At 44.7% G+C, this 21,217-nt stretch overlaps 1 protein-coding gene across 2 annotated transcripts in view; it reads right to left on the reverse strand.

Moving 5' to 3' along the window:
* The window catches only part of HIVEP1 (HIVEP zinc finger 1), a 282,913-nt gene that overhangs the window by 212,344 nt on the left and 49,352 nt on the right, over window positions 1-21,217 (reverse strand). Inside the window, exons 1-2 of one of the 2 annotated variants that reach the window (XM_075314752.1) lie at window positions 8,781-8,930; window positions 8,391-8,536 (exon numbers count right to left, since the gene is read on the reverse strand). In XM_075314752.1, coding sequence (XP_075170867.1) covers window positions 8,391-8,430 — 40 coding nt within the window. In that variant the 5' untranslated portion in view covers window positions 8,431-8,536; window positions 8,781-8,930. Of the gene's footprint in view, window positions 1-8,390; window positions 8,537-8,780; window positions 8,931-21,217 lie in introns of those variants that run through there. The other variant, XM_075314753.1, reaches the window with a different exon arrangement.

Genomic DNA, 21,217 nt, shown 5'->3' on the forward strand with positions numbered 1-21,217 from the left:
TGTTGGTCACCTGAATGTTCATTCTATAGGATGTCAACAACTGGTTGTGTGCAGTTTGTACTGTGAAATCTGGTGACAGATCCAATTTAAGAAGGAACATGTCAGGTGCAATATGCACCCAATAACCACAAGCAGTTCTGGGTGCATATTGCTAATCCCTGCCTAACTGTCCCTATATACACTAGCATAGATAAAGAGATCTTTAGAAAAAGTATTCTAAAGATCTTATATTGTATGCTAATGAGCGAGGGGACTAGTCACAAGAGCATTATATCACCCCGACTAGCCACTCTCATACCATGTTAGCACGCTCACAGGGGCATACTAACATGCTATTCAATTCAGCACCCCCAGCGGTGCCGCAAGTAATTGTGTACTGTGACCACACTTCTGAATGCCGGACACTTCCGGTCATGCACAGTATGAAGCCGGTGTATGCGTCCTGCCTTCAGAGAGATTTAGAGTGCATGACTAAAAGTGCCTGGCATTCAGAAGCGCGGTCACAGCGGACACAGGTATGTGCAGCACCACTGATGATGCTGAATTGAATAGCATGCTAGTACGCCCCCCCCCCCCCCCCCGTGGGTGTGCTACCATGCTAAGAGGGCAGCTAGTCGGGGGAAATAAACAACCTTGGGACTAGTCCCCACGCTCATTAGCATAAGATAAAATATCTTTAGAAATACTTTTTTTAAAGATTCCTTTATCTATGCTACTAGATATAGACATTTTTATTACTTTCTGAAAAGTCAAAAGTTTACATACATTTCATTAGTATTTGGTACCATTGCCCTTGGGCTGTGTGCGCACGTTGCGTTCTGACCAGTGCGGATAGAACACACCCTCTGGCAGACGTGACGCTGCGTGTTGACAAAAAGAATGCATCCAAAACGCATGTTTTTTGGAAGCATTTTACATGCGTTTTGGATGCATTTTTGTCAGTGCGTTCGCCTGGCAATTCCGCTCTGCTACATGCCCGCTGACAGCAGACACAGAGTCGGTTGATGAGGATGAACTCAGATGACCTGCACCCGACTTCATTGTCATCCCGCGGCTCTGTCTCTGTGTGCTGTCATGAACTCAGATTAACCTCCAAGGTCAGTGCCAGGACACAGGAGTCCGCAGCAGTGGAGCTTCACCCGATTTCAATGACATCGCGCAGCTCTCTCTGTGTCGCAGCCTGATTTGCGATCACACGTGAAGGACTTACCTGTGATCGCAAATCCCCCGAGTGACTGCAGTGAGCCGCACCATCAGCTGTGCTTTCACTCAGGTTACTCGCGGCCACAGCTGCAGTCCTCCACCTGAGAGCGGTGGCCGCGAATAACCTCAGTGACAGCACAGCTGATCGCGTGACTCACTTCAGTTGCTGCACAGGAGCCAGGAGCGGCGGTGTTCTACTGACGCTCCTGTCAGCTTCCAATGTAGCTGGAAGCGTCGTGGGACCTTGCGAGGATTAGGTCGGACCTGGAGGTGTTTTTGAGGGATTAATAAAGTGGTGAAAGAGGGTGTTTTTTGTCTTTCATTACAAATAAAGTATTTTTTGGATGTGTGTGTTTATTTTCTTTAACTTACAGGTTAATCATGGAAGGTATCTCGTGGAGACGCCTACCATGATTAACCTAGGACTTAGTGGCAGCTATGGACTGCTGCCATTAACTTCTTATTACCTCGATTGCCACCGCACCAGGGCAGTTCTGGATGAGCCGGGTAGAGTCCCGGGACTGTCGCATCTAATGGATGCGGCAATTCCGGGCGGCTGCTGGCTGATATTGTTAGACTGGGGGGCTGCCCATAACGGGGCTCCTGAGAATACCAGCTTTCAGCCGTGTGGCTTTACCCTGGCTGGTATTCAAGTTGGAGGGGACCGCACGTCATGTTTTTTTTAAATTATTTATATATTTTTTTTACTACTCGATATAGACACGCCCACCGGCGCCTATGATTGGTTGCAGTCAGACACTCCCCCACGCTGAGTGACAGCTGTCTCACTGCAACCAATCATAGGCGCCGGTGGGCGGAGGAAGCAGTGAATACTAGATGGATTAATAAGCAGCCAGCATTTTCAAAAGAGAAGCCGCCACAGTGTGAACGCCGTGCAGCGCCGCGCCGGTGATCGTGGATCGGTGAGTATGAGAGAGGGGGTGGGAGGGAGAGACCGACATGGACAGAGAGAGAGATAAAGACAGAGAGAGACCGACCGACAGAACGACCGACAGAGAGAGACCGAAAGACTTGCGTTTATTATGTCAAAAACACATGCAGATCGCTAGTAATAAGCAAGTGAAACGCATTCTTTCTAGAAAAATATGCGTTTTGACATTTCACATTGACTTCAATGTTATTAAAACGCTGCCAAAATGGCAAAAACAATTGACATGTTGCTTCTTGAAACGCAGAGTTTTTGACAAATTTTAAGCAACTAAAACGCTGCGTTTGTAAAAGCATGGTGTGCACAAGAAAGCCCTATTTTCCATAGACTTTGCCAGGAAATCAAAACGCATGCAATTTTGCATTAAAACGCTGCAGCTCAAAACGCTGCAGAAACGCATGAAAAAATGCAACGAGCACACAGCCTTACACTGTATGACTTTGGTCAACATTTTTGATACTCTTCCACAAGCTTGTCACAATGGTTAAGAATTTGGGCCCATTCCTCCTGACAGAACTGGTGTAACTGAGCCATGTTTGAAGGTTGCCTTGCTCGCATTTGCATTTTTAGCTTTGCTCATAAATTTTCAATAGGATTGAGATCAGGGCTTTCTGATTGCCACTCCAAAACATTGACTTTGTTATCCTTAAGCCACTTTGTAACCAGGTTGGCAGTATGCTTAGGATCATTGTGCATTTGGAAGACCCATTTCCTCCCAAGCTTTAAGTTTCTGGCTGATGTCTTCAGATGTTGCTTCAGTATTGCCACAAAATCTTGTTTCCTCATGACGCCATCTATTTTGTGAAATGCACCAGTCCCTCCTGCAGCAAAACAACCCCACAACATGATACTGCAATCCCTGTGTTTCACAGTCGGGATGATGTTCTTGGGCTTCAAAGCTTCTCCCTTTTTCCTCCAAATGTAAAGATGGTCATTATGGCCCAAAAGTTCAATTTTAATTTCGTCAGACCAAAGGACATGTTTCCAAAAATTAAGGTCTTTGTTCCTGTGTGCGTTTGCAAACATTAATCTGGCGTTATGTTTTTTTTTGAGTAATGGCTTCTTCCCGGCAGAGTGGCCTTTCAGGCCATGTTCATACAGTAGTCTATTCACTGTGGATAATCTCACACATACACACACACACACACACACACACACACACACACAATCTTACCAGCTTCCGCCAGCAACTTCGCAAGAGATGTTGCTTTTGTTCTTGGGTTAATATGCACATGTATGACCAAAACACATTAATCTCTGGTACACAAAAGTAGTTTCCTTCCTGAGCGATATGATCATTGGACATTTCCATCTTGTTTGTACTTGTTAATAATTGTTTGCACAGATGAACAAGGCACCTTCAGGTATCTGGAAATTGCACCCAAGGATGAACCAGACATGCACAATTCTCTTCCTGAGAGTTTGGCTGATTTCTTTAGACTTTCCCATGATGCCACACAAAGAAGCAGTGTGTTTCAGGTGTGCAATCCACAGATGTGTCTCTAATTAACTCAGATGTTGCCAATAATCCTATCAGAAGCTTCCAAAGACATGACATCATCATATGGGCTGTTGCATATTGTTTAAAGGCATAGCACTCTTAGGGGTACTTTGCATGTTGCAACATCGCTAGCATCGGCTAGCGATGCCGAGCGCGATAGTACCCGCCCCCGTCGCACATGTGATATCTTGTGATAGCTGCCGTATCGAAAATTATCGCTACGGCAGCTTCACACGCACTTACCTGCCCTGCGACGTCGCTCTGACCGGCGACCCGCCTCCTTCTTACGGGGGCGGGTCGTGCGGCGTCACAGCGACATCACACGGCAGGTGGCCAATAGAAGCGGAGGGGCAGAGATGAGCGGGACGTAAACATCCCGCCCACCTCCTTCCTTCCGCATAACCGGTGGACGCAGGTAAGGAGATGTTTGTCGCTCCTGCGGCTTCACACACAGCGATGTGTGCTGCCACAGGAACGAGGAACAACATCGTATCTCCTATTCGTGCGACATTACGAAAATGACCGACGCTACACAGATCACCGATTTTCGACGGTTTTGCGATCGTTTATCGGCACATCTAGGCTTTACACGTTGCGACGTCGTTACCGGAGCCGGATGTGCATCACTTTCGATTTGACCCCGACGATATCGCAGTAGCGATATCGCAACGTGCAAAGTACCCCTTAGTGTATGTAAAACTTTTGACTTTTCAGAAAGTAATAAAAATGCCTCAAAACATTCTCTTTCTCTCGCTCTCATTATTCTGGCATTTTGAAAATGTTGGTAATCCTAATTGACCTAAAATGGGAAATATTTATTCTGATTTTATGTCAGGTAAAAAAACATGCATGTGTGTCTCTTTAGGTAGTAGATTCACTGAAAATATTTAACAAAAAAAAAAACAAAGGGTCAATCGACTGGTTGTCTGTCACCTTCTCGGCATGCTTTATTTGGCTACACATTTTCCTCTTTGTAGAATGAAAAAAAAAAAATGTGGAAATTTATATGTAACCCTAATATCAGACAAAAATTGGAGGAAAAAAGGAGCCATATTTTAAGCTACTCCTACAGGAGTCAGTTTGAGTGTTAGGCAGGCTTTACACGTTGCAACATCGGTAACGATATATCATCGGGATCACGTTGTTAGTGACGCACATCCGGCGCAGTTACCGACATCGCAGCGTGTAAACCCTAGGAGCGACGATCACCGATCGCAAAAACGTCAAAAAACGTTGATCGGTGACACATCTCTCCTTTTCATAATATCGCTGCTGCCGGTACGATTTTGTTTGTCGTTCCTGCAGCACCACACATCGCTGTGTGTGACACCACAGGAACGACAAACATCTCCTTACCTGCCTCCACCGACAATGCGGAAGGAAGGAGGTGGGCGGGATGTTATGCCCCGCTCATCTCCACCCCTCCGCTTCTATTGGCCGGCCGCTTCGTGACGTTGCTGTGACGCCGAACGCACCTCCCCCTTGAAGGAGATATTGTTAGGCGGTCACAGCGACGTCGCCGACCAGGTATGTGCGCGTGAAGCTGCCGTAGCGATAATGTTTGCTACGGCAGTGATCACCACATATTGCATGTGTGACAGGGCGGGCGCTATCGCGCTCGACATCGCTAGCAATTACTAGCGATGTTGCAGCGTGTAAAGCCAGCCTTAGTCAGACAAAAAAAAAGAAAAAAAAAACAAAACACTCTGTTAAAAAGTGTTCCTAGAAAGTTGGTGTCATTTTCTAACCAGGAAATGACATGATGAGACTTAGGCTCTGTGCGCACTGGGAAGTGGAATTTTCTTGAGAAAATTCCGCATGCCCTCAAAGATTACCGCACCCGCGGTAAAAAACCGCGGGAAACCGCACCCGAAAACCGCATGCGGTTTGCCGCGGTTTGCTGCGGTTTTACCGCGGTATTATTCGCGGTATTGCCGCGGTTTTGCCGCGTGCGGGTTGGGATGTGCTTTATTGCATTCAATGCAATAAAGCACATTGAAGAAAAAAAAAAAAAAAAAGTCATTTAATTCTGAGAGTAGATAGACAGAAGAATAGATAGAGGGATAGATAGATAGACAGAGGGATAGATAGAGAGATAGATGACAGATCGCTGCATTTCCCACAATCGGCAGTGAGTTCACATTACCGGCCGTGGGAAATGACCGGTAATTACCTCTGCTGCTTTCATTCAGCCTGTGTCTGTGACAGTCGCGGCTAGATGGAAGCAGCGCTGGACGTCGGACCTGGATTACGCCGGAGCTTTGGTGCGGGAGGGGTTAATAAAATGGTGAACGAGGCTTGTTTGTTTTATTTAAAATAAAGGATTTTTCTGTGTCTGTGTTTTTTTTCACTTTACTTACGGGTTGATCATGTCAGCTGTCACATAGACGCTGCCATGATCAAGCCTGGGGTTAATGGCGGTGGTCCCCCATCACCATTAACCCCTTGTATTACCTTGCCACCACTGCTACACGGTGGCAAGAAGAGCCGAGGACACGCCGGTATGGTCGCATATTGCATGCGACAGTGCCGGGGCAGCTGCGGCTGATATTCTCGGCTGCCGGAGGGGGAGTGAGGCGGGGGACATTACCCCTGCCCCTCTCCCTCCCCAGCCTGAGAATACCGGGCCGCCGCTGTGTGCTTACCTCGGCTGGAAGGTAAATATGCAGCGGAGCCCACGTTCTTTTTTTCCTATATTTCCGTTTGCTTTCTATGTGTGTTCTATGTGTCTGTGTCTATGTGATCTATGTGTCTGTGATGTGTGTGTGTGTGATCTGTGTGTGTGTTTACTCTGCACGGCTTCCTCTTCCTGTAATGACATCACTTCCCTGCAAAACCGCAAGCAAGTGATGCACATTACCGGAGGTAAACCGCAAAATACCGCAGGGAATAACGCAGGAAAACGCAGTGAACCGCACAGAATTTGCTGCCTGCGTTATTCCCTGCGGGATTTCTTGATTAACATTGAGTCAATGGAGTAAAATCCCGCAGCGCTGTGCGGAAAAGAAGTGACATGCACTTGTTTTTGCTGCGGGATTCCCGCAGCAAAACATGCAGCTGTCAAATTCCGCCCAGTGCGCACAGGATTTTTTTTCTCCATAGGATTTGCTGGTGATTCACTGCAGAGATGTTATGAACATTTTCTGCAGCGAAACATGCAGCAAATCCGCGGCAAAATCCGCGAAAAATCCGGTAAGTGCGCACATAGCCTAAAAAGGACATTTCCATCCTAAAAATGTAAGTCCACTTTGAGTGGGATCAGTAGAGACTAACCACCATAGAAAGCAGAACGTACCCAAGATGCCTCAATCCAAAAACATGTCTTCTCTAATATCTATGGCGTCATATCTATACAGCTCAATGCTGTTACAGCCAATCATTGGACTCAGCAGCGGTTCTGCACTTGTGTTGTCACCGCTGGAGCTGATCAAGAAAGACCAGAGAAGAGAGACACTACTGGACCCAGGAAAACCGAACAATATCTCAGTTTTTTTTATTGTATACGTCTCTAAGCCTATGAAGTAGCAAAAGTTAAAAGAGAAAAACCTTTTTAAGTAGAAAATGATGTCTTTTTGATGAACACGGCTAGTGATTCAGCTTGGAAATATTTTTATGACTGTTGTTATTTACTTAAGGTCGCTTTCAAGAACATGTTCAAGGTCAAAGCATTACCAGAAACCAAAATAAGTATCCTCATGCAATATACAATCTCGAGATGGTCTTAATCCAAATGACGGGATGTATCCTAGGCCTCTGCAATCTACAGTGTCACGTAGAGGTAAGGGCTGTCAGGAATGAACCACATGTTAGATGCCACAAAAAGCTATAACCGGAAAGTAAAATAACAGAATGTGAAACATTACAGCTCAACGCACAAATCAATATCGTACAGTAGCATAAACATGGGCTTAGACTGTTTAGAAACCATCTTCATCATTATTGTACATTAAACAATAATTACCAGGCAAATTAAAAGTTGGCAGATTTATCTATGTAATTAGAGGAAAAAAAATGTATACTATGTCCCTGCTGTGTTTGCACACAACAAAAATTGGCCTTTCCAAGCATATTTTCTAAGTTCTAGGCATTCTCGCATGTCAATATAATCTGTAAATGAATATCAACAGCACATCATCATGTTGGCAAACTGACATCATGCGATTCCAGTGGATCCTCTTGACAAAGAAATGACAGGGATAACAATATACCAGCTCTATAAAAAGAAGATTGCGGCTTGTTTTAGGCTTTGTTACAATGAAGTTATCCCACTGCATGCCTGACATCGGCTGGGTGACCTTTGCTTCTGTACTTGACCCTAGTTCCAATCTGGTTCATGAGGCCTACAAACACAGGTTATGTTGTAGGCCCCGGTAACACTGAAGGTGCTTCTACAGAAATCTTGTGGCCGATGTCACGCAATCCCGTTGGCCAGAAAACTTATAATTCATTGTGAACAACATTGACATGTAACCCAAGTGGAGAAAGACAAAGGCTACTCCTTGCTACATATATGCGGGTCATTGTACACTTTGCTGCTGTAGAATAGAAGCGGTAGAAGCGTAGCATGAAATCACCAGCTCTTCTCATGACTCTATCCAGGACAGGATTGCAGCTAGCAAACAATGACATGCTGCAGAGCATCTCCCTCCCTCGCACTGCCACCTTGACTAGGTAAACAGCTGGATGCATCCCTCCAAAAACAAGCATACAATCAAAACAGAGAAACCATTTGCTAACCTCTTAGGTTTCTGGGGTGGATCTGTTTTGTCCGAGGCATGATCCTCCTCCTCCTGAAGCCTGTTTTTTCCTTCTCAAAAATGGAGAGCGGTGCCAGCGGAGAGAAGCCTCCATATACCCGCCAAGTGTACCAGTAAATCCAGCAGCTGAGCAAGGGAAGGAGAAAAACAACATAAGGGAAGACAAGACTAAAGGGGAGCCAGGATGCACTGGTCTGGGACTTCACTCCCCTCCCACACCCCATGAAATGTACAGCACTGCATGTGATTAGCAAAATAAGAATGAGCAAAGACAGAATGGAAACTAATAGTGCGGTTTAAGGAAAATAAAAAAGGAAGAGGGCTCTAATGAATACTACAGCAGCCTTACACACGTATACAGTACACACACCTCCTTCAGGGCAATGCAAAACAAAACAGCATCATCCTGCACATGAAGATCTCGCTGGCTGCTCGCCTCTGGATCATTCATGGTTTTATGAATCACATGCGATGTGCACAGCCCACTAATGTGCCTGCTTTACAAATCGGGATGCCTTGTCGTCCTATTGCAACACTGCAAGCAAGTATACTGGGGAGGGAAAGAGAGAGGGAGGGAGAGAAAGAGGGAGAGGAGGAGGGAAGGGGAGGTAGGAGACAAGGGGGTGACAGCACAGGGAGGGAGAAAAGGATAACATTGCTAGCCTGTGAATGAAAGCTCACATGCACAGATTCAGAAAGCATTACATGTACCTCCACAGCCCATACAGACAAGGGACCTTACCAGGCTCAGCAGCAGCAGTGCTAAAGGGGAGGAGGCCGATTAGATCATTACTGAAATGGGATCTTCACACTGCTTAACTAGATCATGTGTTATTCTCTCCAATTATACATTTCCCAGTGATTAAATGCATGCAGAAAAATGCTGTGTGATTGCAGCTTGTGAAACTGCAGGGATGGCAGACAATAGACAGAGCTGATGCACTGTCCTCTGCACAAAGTGATTGTTTCCACTTCACCCATCAGATTGCAGCAGCTAGTTTCAGGCATTACACAAGCCGAAAAGTACAGCATGGGTTAATTCTCATCCCTCTACTAGAGGATGGATTTAAGGGTTAGTGCTGAGAAAAGGCAGGGTGCCATGAGCACAGTCTGGAAGCATGAAGGAGGGGGGCTTTTACCAGTGCATTAATGGGATGAGGGGGCAGGATTTAGCGAGGCACAGATCAGGCAGGAGTCAGGCACTTGACAGTTTGGGAAAGACAAGGGGCGATACAGGATGGCTGAATAATGTGCAGCAAAAGGGGGAAGGAGCTAGGAGAGTGAGAAAATATGAATGAATGTGGAGGAGGAGCCTGGGGAAACCCCTCTGCAACATAGAGCGCCTACAGGAACCCAGGAGGAGAGCTGTGGGGAGATCTCCGCTACAGCAGGCTGGCCAGGGCCATACACATACCAAAGGTTAACCCTTGCAGGCAATCACACGGCCAAGTTACAGCTTGCTTTCCACGTTACCCGTGCACAAGGGCTTAGCAGACATTGGGAGGAGATTCATTGCCCATGACTTAGGGGATTTCACCGACATATTCTATATTAAGTACAGAATGGAGAAATAAATGAATAAGGAAGATTCCTCCTCAGTATTTCTTACAAGTCATCAGCTCCTGTTTCTTGCGGTATAAGCCATGGAGCACCTTGGCTTTTTACACAAGTTACAGACTCTTATTTAGTTGTCCTATTTACCTAAGAAATTAAACTGCCATGTCACTGATGGAAAAAACTGAGTGATTGACATGGTAGCGGCCATTGGAGGCGCCAAAATACTGTCTTCAATGATAACTCCGTTATTCCTGTTTTTATAACTTAGAAGGTGCATAAGGTGCAAAAAAAAGTGTCCAAGACGCCTTCTTATAGTGAGCTGGTCACAATACCAGCCTCTATAGGCCTCCACAATCCGCAATATCCTCCGCTATCCGTGAGCTTACATGCTCATACTCCAACATGTAATCTTCAGCCATTGACCTGATGAAGGTCCATGTAAGACAGAAACGTTACATATGCTGTTGATTCAATCAGGACTGTTACATTGATGGCTTAAAATCCATATCACCTACAAACATCTCATTGAGTGCCAAGTTGTATTACTACTAAGGCCCTATATATTACAAATTTAATATAAATGCTTTAAAAACACAATAAGTGAAGATATCAATGAAAAACTGCATTAAAAAAAGGAAACTAGTCAATATAAGGGAGTGACAGTAAACATATACAGTATATAAATACTACAGGGCCCTATGAATGTCCCTAAGGGATGGCTCTACCTTGCTGCAGAGGTCGGAACCCTAAAAAGTGTAATTGGCGCCCTCGCTCACCAATGACTCTCTCTGGGATTCCCTAAGGAGTCCCTAAACCACGACCTGCCCGTACTAAAAGTTATCCACAAAATTAAGATTTGACTGTGAGGGGTTAAATAACCAAAATAGCCAAAGCAAACACCACAATGAGTGTAGTCACTGCAAATAGCATCACAAAAAAACATGGAGCTTCAAAAGGATGAGCAATGCAATCACAAGGCAAACCAGTGAAAAAAGAAAAGAAACAAAACAACTTTCCTTATTGATGCATTTGTTCAGAAAGGACGGCCTCAACGCGTTTCTCCTGTGCTTCAGGTTCATCAGGAGGCCATGAGTAGGTTGTGGATGTCCCAGGATAAGGGGATTTCATTGCTCTTCCTTTTGAAGTTCCATTTAGTTCTTTGGCTGGGCACTGTGACACGCACCAGTTAACCCTAGCCAACTTTTATGGACTTTTGCTTTTTTGTGATGCAATTTGCAATGGCTACACTGTAATATTTGTATTGTAGACGTTTACTTTCACTCCCTGGTATCGACTAGTTTTCTGTCTATTACGTTTTGTTGACGCAGTTTATCATTGATCTCTTCACTTATTGTGTTTTAAAGCATATTTATTAAATTTGTAAGTTTTAGGAAATTTTTTCTGTTAACAATATGGGAGGAATCCAAAATGTTGGTTAACTGTTAGCTTTTTTTAAGGCCCTATATACCCAAATTAAGGGAAAATCACCTAAACCTGATGAATCTGATGGGACTAACTATGTAATAAGATTCGGGGCCACCCAACGCATGTCGGGGAAGAAAACGATGGAGCCGTCAGAATTGCGTAAGCTGATCCTTTAGTTTTCAGGAGGGATAAGCCACTACCAGAGGTGTCTGACACCAACTTTCTACACTGTTCCTCTTAACATCACAAACATTTGCAAATGCTGAGAGGAGTCCAGAAAGATGGCGGTCAGCTGGAGAGCCACCATATGTGTATGGTCACCATAAGGCTTTGTTCATATCAATGTCTTTGTTTCTGGCATAAGTTAGCTGTATGATTTGCATGATTGACACTGGCAGCACTTGACAAATTAATGGTGTCCATCGCTTTGACAAGAATAATGCACATTTGTGCCAAAGGTTTCCAGACGGGCCTTTGGCACGAATGTAAACATAAGGCATTAGAATCACATTCAAACTTATAGCAATTGCCACAAACTGATAGTGCGTCAAAGTATTTTAACTCACAAGCTACGTAGTAACTATGAATGCACATTGACTTCCAGCAGACCAAAAGATGAAATGATCAACCAAAGTATAAGGGTGGCATACTGCAAACCCCTGTATACCCTGCAGGATATTCTAGATTTGTTTCTCCTGAAAAAACAACTCTATCACACTAAACAGTATAATAAATGATGGTTCCTGTACAAACTGATGTCTAGCTCTCGAAAAGTTAAATCAGAAAAAAATAAATCTCTATGGGGCCATTGTTAGCCATTAAAAGCATATCCAGTTATGTGTGGTCAGTTAGATGTATCACCGAATAGTGTTGCACAAGAAATGACGTCACCTTTTGACAAGCACGCGACAGCGCTGATTTCCTTTGTTTCAGCAGGAGTCTGTACACACTGTATCTACACACAGTGGGATCTGCATACATGTCCCAATCCTTGTTAAATTTATCACGCTATGCTGGCTTAATGTCATCTGCCATGGGAGGAAATATGGACCAGAGATCTGAGCGTCTTTCATTTCAGATGTGAAGATGATTTTCAAGGACAATGAGGAGACTGCCTCATTCCCACCTCTCTGCACGGAGTGTGGAGAATGGGAGGGACAGTGTGGAGCACCAGGCATTAACACACCATCCTCTGCTATGCCAGCTTTCTACTAAGGAATTTGGCAGACCAATGGAGCTTGCTAAAACCCTTTATTCTTTTATACCCTATGGGATTAATATGTAGAAGATATCTCCTGCATTCTGATCGAGAAGGATAAAAGGCCTACCGTGTGCGTGTGTGAGGGTACATATGTACATACTTACCCAGTGGATCCGTATAGACAAAATCTAAATATCATTTCTAAAGTATTCTAACAATAGTCAGAATATAACTTATCCACTGAAACATTAGGCAGCATCACAAGGGACCTCCACAGCCAACAACAGCATACACTGCATATACAGTGTTATCGATGAACATAGAACTGAACATTAAAGGGTTATTCCCATCTTAGCACATTATCAAACTGTTAGGCTATGTGCCCACGCTGCGGATTTACCGCGGATTTTGCCGCGGATTTGCGGCGGATTTCACGAAAATCTGCAGCAGCGGCACTTCCAAGCCATTTCAATGGCATTTTGGAAATGCTGTGTCCATGCTGCGGATTTTTCCGCTGCGGATTTGCCGCGGATTTTGATCCGGAAAAATCTGCAGCATGTCAATTGTTTGGTGCAGATTTGGTGCGGATTTTTGGTTTTGAATGGGGAAAAAAAAAAAAATCCGCATCAAAATCCGCGGCAAATCCGCGGTAAATCAACGGCAAAATCCGCGGTAAATCCGCAGCGTGGGCACATAGCCTAACAGTTTGATAATGTGCTAAGATGGGAATAACCCTTTAATGTTCAGTTCTATGTTCATCGATAACACTGTATATGCAGTGTATGCTGTTGTTGGCTGTGGAGGTCCCTTGTGGTGCTGCCTAATGTGGTGCTGCCTAATGCGGATTTGCCGCGAAAGTCGCGGATTTTCAGGCAGAAAAATCCACAGGTACATTCTACCGTGGACACATAGCCTTAGAGTAGAGCGTTGGCATTCCCATAGATAATCAATGGAGCATGTGCATGTATGACCTTCCTCCTGTTTATAAAAGCTCAACTGGGGCTCTGTTGTCTGGATCTGTGGTCCCAGTGGTCAGCAGGTCATCTCTCAACTTTCCTTTGGAAAACTTGGGAATATGGCAATAACCCTTTAACCACCAAATATATTTTTAAATATATCTAGATAGCTAACCAATTTAATGGCAATAAACTTAATTTTGTGCATAGACCACAGAAAAAAAAATCCTTCTGGTTTTCAGTTTTACTTTATTTTTTAGTCACTTAACACTAGAACTACTGGACTCGTGACACCTATATAGAAATACATGGTGCAAAGTAGTCAAAATTACTACCTCAGTAGTTCTAGTGTTAAAGAGGACCAACCACCAGGATTTTCCTATATAAACTAAAGCCAGTGCTATACTGGCGCGATCATGCTGATTCTATACTTATCTTTAGTTGTGAGATCGGATGTATACTTTCTGAAGTACAGGCAAGTAAAGTTTGTGAAATGCATTGTTATTTCATGATGGGTGCACTGTAACAGAATATCTAATAGGTGGGTCGGGTTTTGCTAGTTATTCCCGCCCCTGTCTGCCTGCCTGTCCTTCCCCCTGTCTCTATTATTACAGAGTGAGGAAAGGGGGAGGAAGGACAGGCGTGTACAGGGGCGGGAATAACTAGCAAAACCTGACTCACCTATTAGATATTCCATTACACCCATCATGAAATAAGTGCATTTCACAAACTTTACTTGCCTGTATTTCAGAAAGTATACATCCAATCTCACAATTAAAGGTATGTTTAGAAGTAGCCTGATAGTGCCAGTATAGCACTGGCTTTAGTTTATATAGGAAAATCCTGGTGGTTAGTCCTCTTTAAGGAAACTTTAACCTGCGAACCTTCAATCATTTATACTATATACTGCAATACCACTTCTAAAATGGCAGTTCCAGGGGCTTTAAGCAGGCCACCGGCTGCTGAGGTGACCCAATTCCACAACACACTGTCAATAGCATCATATAAATGCTAATGTCAGAGTTTTCCAGTGGCATTTAAATGGTTGAACAGCGGCAATTGGAGCTAGCCGTGGTCTCTGCAGCTACAATCAGATGCCAGCTAAAATTGATACTTGTGAAGCAGGCCCACTCCAGAGTCAGCTTTATGCAACCCTTAGTAACCAATGAGAAAAATGTTCATCATAGGTCATTACAGGTTGATATTGCTCTCGTTTGATTGGGTTATTGCAAACAGCAGAAACTTTGTACATTTTGCTAATAAACTTAAGCCCGCTTTACACGCTACAATGTATCTTACAATGTGTCGGCGGGGTCACGTTGTAAGTGACGCACATCCGGCATCATTAGTTACATTGTAGCATGTGAAACCTTCGTGCGATTGCGATTGAACGTTAAAACATTGATCGCACGCACGTCGTTCAATTAATAAAAAATGAACGTCAGGTTGTTCAATGTTGCCGAGGCAGCACACATTGCAGTGTGTGACACCCCGGGAACGATGAACTGCAGCTTACCTGCGTCCCACGGCTCCCGCCGGCAATGCGGAAAGAAGGAGGTGGGCGGGATGTTTACGTCCCGCTCAGCTCCACGCCTCCGCTTCTATTGGCCGGCTGCCGCGTGACGTCACGGTGATGCCGAACGTCCCTCCCACTCCAGGAAGTGGATGTTCGCCGCCCACATCGAGGTCGTATGGAAGGTAAGTACGTGTGACGGGAAATAATCGTTTGTGCGGCACGTTCAACAAATTGAACGTGCTGCACATACGATGGGGGAGGGACACATCGCATACAATATCGTATGCAAAATTGTAAGGTGTAAAGCAGGCTTTAGTTTGCAAAAAGAGGGGTGAATAATTTTTATTGCAACTACAGTATATCACAAAACTGAGTACATCCCTCACGTTTTGGTAAATATTTTATTGCAGCTCTGAAGATATGACACTTTGATACGATCTAAAGTAGTCAGTGTACAGCTTGTATAAGGATATATTCTCACGTGTTTTTGCATGATTTTTTTCATGTTTTATACAAATTAAAAGCTACTGTACTTTTTACAGTACCACCAAAATCTATGAGATCTTGCACACACACACTTGCTTTTTTTTCCTGACATGGAAAACTGCTGCATTTTTGAAAAAGCAGCATTTCAATTCTTACGTTTTTGCAGCATTTTTTATACCCATTGAAAGCAATGAGAAAGTGCAAAGATGCAAATGTGTTTTTGCTGCTTTTATGATGAATGAAACTAACTTTATTTAAACATGTACTGTAGACAAACGACACACCAAAAATCCAGCTGAAACAAGCAGCACACAAAACAGCAAAGACTGCTGTTCGGAAGCAACTTTATTACTGCCTAGAGAGCAGGTTTTGCTGCAGAAAAAAAACAACGTGTGAACATGGTCTTACAGTGTAACTTTAGAGTGCCTTCTAAATAGCAACACTGACATTAATGTCTAAACCATTTACAACAAAAGTTTGTGCACCCCTAAGTGAAAATGGCCCAATTAGCCATTTTCCCTCCCCGGTGTCATGGGACTCATTAGCGTTGCAAGGTTTCAGGTGTGAATGGGGAGCCGGTATGTTAAATTTGGTGTTATCACTCACACACTCTCTCATACTGGTCACTGGAGGAATAAAATGGCACCGCATGGCAAACAATTCTCTGAGGATCTGAAAAAAAGAATTGTTGCTCTTCATAAAGATGGCCTAGGCTACAAGAAGATTGCCAGCGCCCTGAAACGGAGATGCGGCATGGTGGCCAAGAGCATACAGCGGTTTAACAAGACAGGTTCAACTATGAACTGGCCTCGTCATTGTCGACCAACGAAGTTGAGTGCATGTGCTCAGAGTCATATACAAAGGCTGTCTTTTCAAAACAGATGTATGAGTGCTACCAGCATTGCTGCAGAGGTTATAGTGGTGGAGAAAGCCTGTCAGCGCTCTGACCATATGCCGCACACTGCATCAAATAGATCTGCATGGCTGTCTTTACAAAAGGAAGCCTCTTCTAAAGATGATGCACAAGAAAACCCGCAAACAGTTTGCTGAAGACAAGCAGACTAAAGGTACCGTCACACTTAGCGACGCTCCAGCGATCCCACCAGCAATCAGACCTGGCAGGGATCGCTGGAGCGTCGCTACGTGGTCGCTGGTGAGCTGTCAATCAGGCAGATCTCCACAGCGATCAGAGATCAGCCACCAGCGACCAGTGTAACGACGCTGTGCTTGGTAACCATAGTACACATCAGGTTACTAAGCAAAGCGCTTTGCTTATAGTTACCCGATGTGTACCTTGGCTACGTGTGCAGGGAGCCGGCTTCTAGAAGCTGCGGACGCTGGTAACCAAGGTGAATATCGGGTAACCAAGCAAAGCACTTTGCTTGGTTACCCGATGTGTACCTTGGTTACCAGCGTCCGCAGAAGCTGGCTCCCTGCACATTCAGATCGTTGCTCTCTTGCTGTCAAACACAGCGATGTGTGCTTCACAGCAGGAGAGCAACGACCAAAAAATGGTGCAGGACATTCAGCAACAGCCGGCGACCTCACAGAAGGGGCCAGGTCGTTGCTGGATGTCACACACTGCGACATAGCTGGAAAGATCACTATTGCGTCACAAAACCGTGACTCAGCAGCGATGTCGCTTAGTGAGACGTGGTCTTAAGCTGGGTTTACACACTGCAACATCGCAAAGGACATCGCTGTAACGTCACCGGTTTGGTGACGCAATAGCGACCTCCCTAAGTCTCTGCTAAGTCTCTGGTGAGCGTTCAAACAGGCAAACCTGGCCAACAACACAACAGCGATCCGGACCTGCAGAGCGACCTAGCTGGTTGTTGGGGACGTTGATAAGCAGCCTTTTGAAAGGGAAGTTGCTAACAAAGTCGCTGCAAAGTCTTCACACACTGAAACTTCATGCTGCACAGCGGGAAACAAAGGACCTAGGAATGGTCCTGAACGATTTGTAACGATTACAACTTCACAGCAGGGCCCGGGTCGCTGATAGGTTTCACACACTGCAACATCGCAAACAACATCGCTATTGCGTCACAAAACCGGTGACGTTACAGCGATGTCGTTTGAGATGTTGCAGTGTGTAAACCCAGCTTTAAGGACATGGATTACTGGAACCAGGTCAAGTGGTCTGATGAGACCAAGGAGACCAAGATAAACTTATTTGGTTAAGATAGTGTCAGGTGAGGAGTACAAAGACAAGTGTGTCTTGTCTACTCGAGCAGGGTGGTGGGAGTTTCATGGTTTGGAGCTGCAAGAGTGCTGCCGGCTATGGGGAGCTACAGTTCATTGAGGGAACCATGAATGCCAACATATACTGTCACATACTGATGCAGAGCATGATCTCTTCCCTTCGGAAACTGGGCCACAAGGCAGTATTCCAATGTGATGATGATGTTCCCCAAACACACCTCAAAGACAACCACTGCCTTGCTAAAGAAACGAAGGGTAAAAGGTGTTGGACTGGCCATAAATTTCCAGTGGCTCCTGTGAAGCTCTAGGGAACGGCATGACACAGAAAGTTAAGGGAGGCAGCACTTGAAAATAAGGATGGCCACACAAAATATTTACACTTTGGGCATTTTCAGTTAGGGGTGTACTCATATTTGTTACCAGCTGTTTAGACATTAATGGCAGTGTGCAATTTAGAGGGCACACCAAATTAACACTGTTATACAAGCTGTACACTGACTACTTTATATTGTATCAAAGTGTCATATCAGTGTTGCCCTATGAAAAGATATAATAAGTAAATAGTGATGAGCAAATATGAAGTATTCGAATTTGGATTATTCGTACCAAATGCCTAGTTTCAGTGTTGGTCATAAATAGTGAACCTAATCTAAGTGAATGGACAACCCAAGCATTTTTCTCGAAGATGTCCCAGAATAATGCTCGGGTTCTCATTGACTTACATTAGGTTTGTTATTTGTGACGAATACTGGAATACTACTAGAAAGAACAAAGAAAAAGTATCCAGTTGGACGCAGTACTCACTCACAGGAAGGTGCAAGAGAAACACGTGTTTTGGCAGAAATCAGAGAAAAAGAAGTCGGTATCCAGCATCAACGTCCAGGAAACGCTGATTCTTAAAATCAATATTTTCATTGAAGATCCATTAAACCAAGGTGAATGCAAAAAACGTAGTTGCAACGTAGTCTTCAATAAAAACATTAATTTTAAGAATCATCTTCTCCTGGACATTGATGCTGGAAACCGACTACTTTTACTCTGGAATAATACTAGGTATCCGGTACAAATAACCCGAACATTTAGTATTCGCTCATTACTAAAACTAAAATATTTACAATAGGTAAGAAGACCAAGGCCCTGACTAATCATTGCCTTTACACCTGTTTTTTGTCTACTTTTGTGTTTTGCACCCAATTCATTGTTCTATTTGTGCCTTTTTTGAAGTCAAGGTTCATTATGTGCGAAAACAGTTCAAAATAGGACAAAAAAAGCCCATTTTTTACTTTGAGCAAAATTCATGAATCGTGTGTGCCATTTTGACTTATTTGGCGGAAAAAAACGTTAACTTGATAAAAGAGGAAAATTACTTCAAATAAAAAGCAAATGATGTCTCAGAACCTAAGAGTATCATTTCTCAACACTATGGGTCTGATTTATCAATGCATTTACGACAGTCTTCTGGTGTAAAAAACTTTGATAAGTCGCATAATTTTGGTGCAACTCGAGGCAGCGCTAAAATTTTGCGACTTCTGGAACTCTCATGCCATTTTCGCCAATCTGTGACAAAGTGGGTGGAATTTGGACAGGACGAGGGCAAGGCGATTGCTGCCTGTCAAATTCACAAGTGACAAAGAAATAATGGATCTAGCCCCATCATTCCCCCTTGCCATCTAATCACTCTTAGGCTATGTGCCCACGGGACAAAGTATTCGCGGATTTTTCTGCAGGTTTGTCCGCAGGTTTCCCGCAGCTGCTCCCCGGAATCTGCAGCTATCCATTGCTGCGGGTTTCGAGCATTTTTTTAGGTAACCCTGCGGAACAAGTGCTTAAATACCTGCGGAAGTCCCGGCCTCTATCTCTATAGTGGAGGAGCGGGAATTCCACAGATATTTCCACATGAATATTTGACATGCAGTTACGTGTGGCTGCGGGACATCTGCAGCATATTCCGCAGCCGCACATACCGCAGAATTGATACAGCACTCCCCAAATCCCATAGGATAACATGGGGAGTGTGTGTACTTGCGTAAACCTGCGGCTTTATCTGGAAAATCCAGATAAATCCGAGGGTTTTCCGCAGCAAAATCCGTGGGTACATTGCCCCGTGGGCACATAGGGTACAGTTGAGCTTCCCCACCCACATACCTCAGATTGTTTGTGTATTCACAGATTGAAATTTCAAGAACAGCAAAAAAAAGCCTAAAATTATTCAATTTCAGTGAGACTGCAGAATACTTTCCTACTGATGAAGAATGTAATGGAGAATGCCCACAAGAAGGGAACACCTCCCTGAAGATCAGGCAATTCTGCCAGTTGCCACATCCAGAATCTGTAATTATATAGGGTAGTGCCACACTACGTTTCAGCACACTATCGGGTACATGTTCAGGAGGCATGTGCCAACCGTGGACAGTCAGGGTGGATGGCGGATGCTCAGGCATCCGTCCAAAAAAAATGTATATCGCTTGGTATAAGTATCTTTGAAGTAGCCCTCTGCATAGGAAAGACCAGTCTGCTGTGCTTCCCTGTACAGTAAAGGACATGTCACACACAAAGACAGTGACGATGACGTCGCTGCTAAGTCACCATTTTCTGTAACGAAGCAGCGACCATCGCTGTGTGTGACATCCAGCAATCACCTGGCCCCTGCTGTAAGGTCGCCGCTCGTTGCTGAATGTCCTGCTTCATTTTTTGATCGTTGCTCTCCCGCTGTGAAGCACACATCGCTGTGTGTGACAGCGAGAGAGCAACAACTGAATGTGCAGGGAGCCGGCTTCTGGCAGCCTGCGGTAAGCTGTAACCACGGTAAATATCAGGTAACCAAGGGAAACCCTTTCCTTGGTTACCCAATATTTACCTTGGTTACTAGCGTCCGCCGCTCTCAGGCTGCCTGTGCCGGCTCCCTGCTCCCTGCACACGTAGCCGGAGTGCACATTGGGTAAATAAGCAAAGCTTTTTGCTTATTAACCCGATGTGTACTCTGGCTAGGAGTGCAGGGAGCCAGCGCTAAGCGGTGTGCGCTGGTAACCAAGGTAAATATCGGGTAACCAAGAGAAGTGCTTTCCTTGGTTACCCGATATTTACCTTAGTTACCAAGCGCAGCATCGCTTCCATGCGTCGCTGCTGGCTGGGGGCTGGTCACTGGTCGCTGGTGAGATCTGCCTGTTTGACAGCTCACCATCGACCATGTAACGACGCAGCAGCGATCCTGATAAGGTCAAATTGCCGTCATGATCGCTGCTGCGTCGCTACGTGTGACCCTAGCTTAAGACAAATGCTAGACAGAGGCTGAAAAAACAAACTTTTTGGTCTCCTTCTGGTGAATAGTCACCTATGATAACAGTACAATATGCTTCAGTAAAATCTCCCACTGTATACTGTAGGCTAGGTCCATAGACACAGTGCGTTCCTAGTCTTACAGTATATACAGTACATTTTATTAATTCTGAAATACAACCCAG

The sequence above is a fragment of the Anomaloglossus baeobatrachus genome, chromosome 6, assembly GCF_048569485.1.
Source record: "Anomaloglossus baeobatrachus isolate aAnoBae1 chromosome 6, aAnoBae1.hap1, whole genome shotgun sequence".
Classification (NCBI taxonomy): domain Eukaryota; kingdom Metazoa; phylum Chordata; class Amphibia; order Anura; family Aromobatidae; genus Anomaloglossus; species Anomaloglossus baeobatrachus.